The sequence below is a fragment of the Mchenga conophoros genome, linkage group LG10 (assembly GCF_057382185.1).
Source record: "Mchenga conophoros isolate Kocher_MC1m ecotype Shallow Benthic linkage group LG10, M_conophoros_male_GT1.1, whole genome shotgun sequence".
NCBI lineage: Eukaryota > Metazoa > Chordata > Actinopteri > Cichliformes > Cichlidae > Mchenga > Mchenga conophoros.
In genome coordinates this window covers 16,796,662-16,801,999 of record NC_140535.1, presented here as the reverse complement: position 1 = coordinate 16,801,999, position 5,338 = coordinate 16,796,662, and the positions used below count along the sequence as shown (strand labels likewise).

The window sequence follows — 5,338 nt, the reverse complement described above, 5'->3', positions numbered from 1 at the left end:
TAAACAATAAAGCGACAACGAGGAGCCTTTCTTACATTAAAAAAAAAGATGGCCTTCGTGTCAAGTATAGGAACATCAGAAGGAAAGAAAAAGAGGGGAAAACAAGCGTCGAGTTTCGCCTTTTATGTCACGTCTAGTCGTACTTTAACGTTGTGTGCTTAGGAAAGAAGCAGCTCTGCAGAAGAAGAATCGCATTCCACTATTTACTCACATATTACGGCTCCAAGTCTCTTTGAAGGTCTTGTTCAGAAAGCCTTAAAGTGAAAGAAAATGTTTTCCTATTACTTAATTCAATCAGAGCGCGAGGCGGGGGCTTCACGCACCGCGCACTGGGCTCCTCTATGACAGAGTCGCCTTTGTTGGGTCTATCCGCCGCTGTCACACACTTTAATTCGACTCTCTTTCTCTCTCATTGAAAACCCTCCACAATGACATTCAATAAGGGCCGCGGAGTGAAAACCTGGTTATTTTTACATATTCTTTCCCCCGACTCGGCAGGGGCCCGAGCAAAGGAATTAATCACTGCTCTTTAACAGCACTGGCTTCAGGCAATGACTTGTCCCTTTTTTTGTGCCCAGAAATGACACATTAACCCTAAAATGGATATGCATAAACTTTACATTCAGCTGTTGCGTTTATGTTTTTTTCTTATTCTTTCTGCACTGTCAGTAAAGTAGACACACGGACCTGCCGGGATGCAGACGCAAATAATGAGGAAAAAAGAAAGAAAGAAAAGACGTAGGTTTTGGAATCATGGGTGTTTTCTGGTGTTAATTTAAAAAAAAGAAAAACTTTAACAATACTTGGCGGCTTTGCCTTGACAGCTCCACCAAATATAGACGCGATTAACTTTTGATTTTTAAAAGCAACTGCGGGGAAATCGCTCTCTAATTTACCTGCTGGATTGAAATATTTGAATAAATGTAAATGTGTGCCAGCGACTCTCCACCTCTACCTCTCGCCCCGGGACACGCAGACCTACTTTAGACTTTAACTCAGACACACTGGTTAATGTCTAAGACAAAACTTGAATGCACGCCGGCTCTCCAAATGTGACAGAAACGTTTTCTCTCGCAAATTTAAGCTCGTCTCTATGATAAAATGAGAATGATGATAAAAGGGAGAATGGGCTGTGCCGCCTCTTGCGGCGTGGGTGGGGCTGACAAGAATAGACTACATTATGCAGTTCATTTAGTTAACAAGTGAAATAATGGGGAAGCGTGCAGTGGGAATGCCGAGAGAAAGGCACAAAACCCTATTGAGAGCTCTTGGCCGCTTACAGCGTAACCGTCACATGGCCGAACCGAGTCCACGGCAGCTATTTAAGGAGAGGCTGTGCGCCTTCAGCACCACTTCGCTGTCCACAGTCCCGGAGAGAGCACGCTGACGCAACCAAACGAGCACGAACGACTTCAACTTTCGAGCACGCCGAGCAACAAGTTTGCAAACATGCCGAGATCTTTTCTCGTGGATTCCTTGATTTTAAGGGAGGCCAACGACAAAGGGAACGAGAACAACCCACCTTTATTCCCGTACGCTGTGCACTCGCCGCATCACGCGCACGGGCTGCCAGGCTCCTGCCACTCGAGGAAAGCCGGGCTTTTGTGCTTCTGCCCGCTGTGCATGACCGCCTCCCAGCTCCATCCATCTCCACCGACGCTGCCGCTTCTCAAAGCATCGTTTCCTCCCTTCAGCTCACAGTACTGCCACTCGGCTCTGTCGAGGCAACACTCTTCATCCAACAGCGTCAACCTCAGCCACGGACCGGGGATATACCAGGCTGCCTACTCGGTCCCAGACCCTCGACAGTTCCACTGCATCTCCATCGGTGAGTAGAGGCTGTTTTAACTACTGATCGAGTTCAGAAAACGCTTTATTAAATTTGTTTCCACAATTTCCCCCCCCGTGGCTCACAGTTTATGTTTGTTTTCTCAGAAAACAGTAACGGCAAACTTCAGAGCAGCAAGCGCATGCGCACCGCCTTCACCAGCACGCAACTTTTGGAGCTGGAGCGAGAGTTCACCTCCAACATGTACCTCTCCAGACTGAGGCGCATTGAGATCGCCACGTACCTGAACTTGTCCGAGAAGCAGGTGAAAATCTGGTTCCAGAACCGCAGAGTGAAGCACAAAAAGGAGGGAAAGAGCAGCGGCCAAAGGACTGGATCACATAACTGCAAATGCTCGTCCCTGTCAACCGCCAGATGCTCGGAGGAAGAGGATGATGACATTCCCATATCTCCGTCCTCGTCCGAAAAGGAAGATGTGGACCTGTCCGTCTCCCCCTGAACGCCCCCCTCTTTGATCCCCCCTTTCTGAAAGATTTTGCTCCTGATGATTTTGAATACAGCCAAAAACAAACAGACTGTTCCACTTGTGTTCAGTCGACTGTACATAGACAGAGAATATTTTAAAATCAGGGGACTGCCCTGAATTATTGTATAGCTGTATACATGTTGTACGTTTTGTATGTAGTTTTTTCTGAAAACAGTCACTTGTTGTTGCCAATCCGATGAATATGGTAGGCATATTTGTAAAGATACCCCCCCCCCCCCCCCAAAAAAAAAAAAAACCCCAAACAAACAATAGCAACATTGTTAATGAGTATTTTGGGGAAGACAGTATTTTGTACTATACTTGGTAAATACTGGTTAGATTCATTCTATGTGGATGGAACTGTGACTTAAAATATGGAAAGCTGGAGAGAAATCCGCCGACACCACTCTGAAATTATATCCTCAGTGTAATTGAAAAAAAAATATTTATTTATTTAAAAATGTTCATACTTAAATAAAATATTTCTGAGCGGTAGACTGCGTTGTCTTGTGGGTTATTATTTTATGTTTTTTTGCGCACCACTGAATGCGCACGGGGACAAACATTCTGTATTCTGTTTTCCGGCTGAAAATATTAGTTTGGGTATTAATTTAAAAGGAAAAAGCCAAAAAGGTACAATTACAAATATTCGAAATTGTATCTAGTATCCTTTATTTAAACTAAGAAATAAGATATAGGGACATTCACATATTAAAACTTTGGATAGCTGCGCTTACGTGAAAACGTTCGCTTTGCTCGGCTTTTCAGAACTTAGACTGTTTCTGTGCAAATTAAACACGCATATTTTAAAATTCCCTCACGAAACGTTAAAGCTGCTGGTTGCAGGGTGTGTTGGTGCTTTGGGGAGATTTTAAAGGTGCTTAACAGAGTTAATTTTCCCCCACAGAAACCCAAAACAAATTTGGTGTTACTATTTCCCCCCGTGAGATTCCCAGACTGCCCTGCGTCGTACACACAAATAAAATGTTCTTTTGCATCGAAGAAGCGCATTGGATATTACGTGCCTAAGAAGGAGTAAATTAAGTACTTCATAATCTTTATCACTCAGAAGCGATAAATGCATTATCGTGGACACCTCTTACGCGCTTTCCCTGGGGGGCACTCGACCCAGCTATAGCTGCCTGGCCCTTCTGAGCTTTCCCCCCCCAAAGTTTCATCCCAGCTGAAACGATCTGTCTCGTGTGACCGAGTAAATAATCACTGTGGGTGTATAATGGTGCATCAGGAATGCGCATAACTTAAGATATCGATCTAACATGAAAATAAATGAGAAAAGGACGCAGTTTAGTGTCCGTGACCCAGATTGTTCTAATTGTTAACGGAGCACTGTGCACAAGATTGTTGTCGGTTTTATAAACTCTGTGTGCTTTAGCCCCATACAAACCTATTAAAACTCGACACGTGTAACTTGATAACATAAAAAAATATTAATTAGCATAGCATTTTTTAAAAAAAAATTGTTAATGATTTAAACCAGCCAAATGAATTATTTGTCAAATAATACGCGGTAGCCCTTAAAAAAAGAAACCCAGTCTTCTAGGAAAAAACTAAAATGCTCTCCTGGTGAAAAACGAGTGTAAAATCAGTGTATGTGTAATTTTCTTTTTATTTCAGTTTAAAATAAATATTATGTTATAAATAAAAAACGTCCAAAAAATCAAACTATGAGTTAGGTGTATAGTTCCATATTTCTTTGCCCGTTTTACGCACCGCAACAGCGGCTGTTCTTTAGAGCCTTTGACTGCCCAAGTCATATTTATTAGGCTGAATAGGCTTTAAATTATATTTACTCCGTATAAACGTACTGCTAGAGTTTTCTAAAGAGACTAAAAACTGTTCCTAAATTGCGTACAGCACGTTATCTGCATCAGCGTGCCTTATTTGGATGTGAAGTTCCACTTGTAAACTTTCATTTAATTGTTCACTTAACCATTTTAACAAAACTCTAATATTTGCATTTGTTAAGATATGGGATTAGACCATTTTGTTAATTGCACCATAGAGCTCCATTTTGCTCACAACGTCCTCTGCAAAGCGCCCTTTATCCATTCAATAGCCCGGGGGTATGCGCCCTGGGGGAGCTTATACGCTCGGTGCTTCAAATGCTCAATTTATTTATTCTTAATTTTGTGCCGATCAATTCATTGAAGCAAAAAGGACTACGGTGTCTTTTTAAAAAGAAGAAAAGGGAATTGTGGACGTAACCTTGACGGAGCTGAGGAGAGGGCTCCCCTGACGCTGGAGAGCCGCTTGAGTCAACAGGCGCCCATCTAGCAGACTCGCCCTTGTCTTTATTCTGGCTAATTTTTTATTTACGGCTTTTCTTTGACATGTCTCTTATCTATCAGATTAAAAGAACAGCTTGTAACAAATCAGTCTGCACGATTTACAACAGCATTAAAAGGGGACAAAGGGAGCAGGCAGTCAGTACCTGAGAGTCTGGTAGACGGCGCGGCGCTGCAGCTGATTCGATGGTTTGAAAATACGCACGAAACAAAATACTTGAATCCTGAAAAAGAGCCTTTGTACGTTTCTTTAGAAATCAAGCAATTCTGCATGACAAAGGACAATTAATAAGCCGTCTTTTCACGACCAGCAGCTGGTTTCCCCGTCAAGGAAAGTTGGAAAAAATTCAGACTGAATGCGCGCAAAAGCCCTTTGCGCGCAGACAGCAACCCAAGGTGACCCATTTGGCACAGTTAAAATAACCAAGCCGAGGTAAAAGCGAGGGAACTGTCAAAAACATTTAAGCTGAAATATCTTGAAATTGCAAATCCCTTTATGTGGAGGGACGCTGCCGATGTGGGTTAGTCGTACAAAGGAGGTGGTTAAGTTGGAGAGGCTTTGGAAACGGACACGTGGCTTCTCAATGAGAGCTCTTTTGGACCCGCGTGGCTTGCTGTGGCACTGCACATTCAACTACTTTAAACTTATCCAGCTTAGTAAAAAGTGTGTAGTAAATCTTAACAAGTTAACTCACTAACTTTTTACAAAACAGTTTG

At 42.8% G+C, this 5,338-nt stretch overlaps 1 protein-coding gene across 1 annotated transcript; it reads left to right on the top strand.

Moving 5' to 3' along the window:
- Positions 1 to 1,358: 1,358 nt before the first annotated feature.
- Positions 1,359 to 2,810, top strand: gsx1 (GS homeobox 1). The gene is made up of 2 exons (XM_085287933.1): positions 1,359 to 1,828; positions 1,936 to 2,810. Exons 1-2 carry the CDS (start codon positions 1,450 to 1,452, stop codon positions 2,286 to 2,288), a joined length of 732 nt encoding a protein of 243 aa, XP_085144059.1. The 5' UTR covers positions 1,359 to 1,449; the 3' UTR covers positions 2,289 to 2,810.
- The last annotated feature ends 2,528 nt before the right edge of the window (positions 2,811 to 5,338 follow it).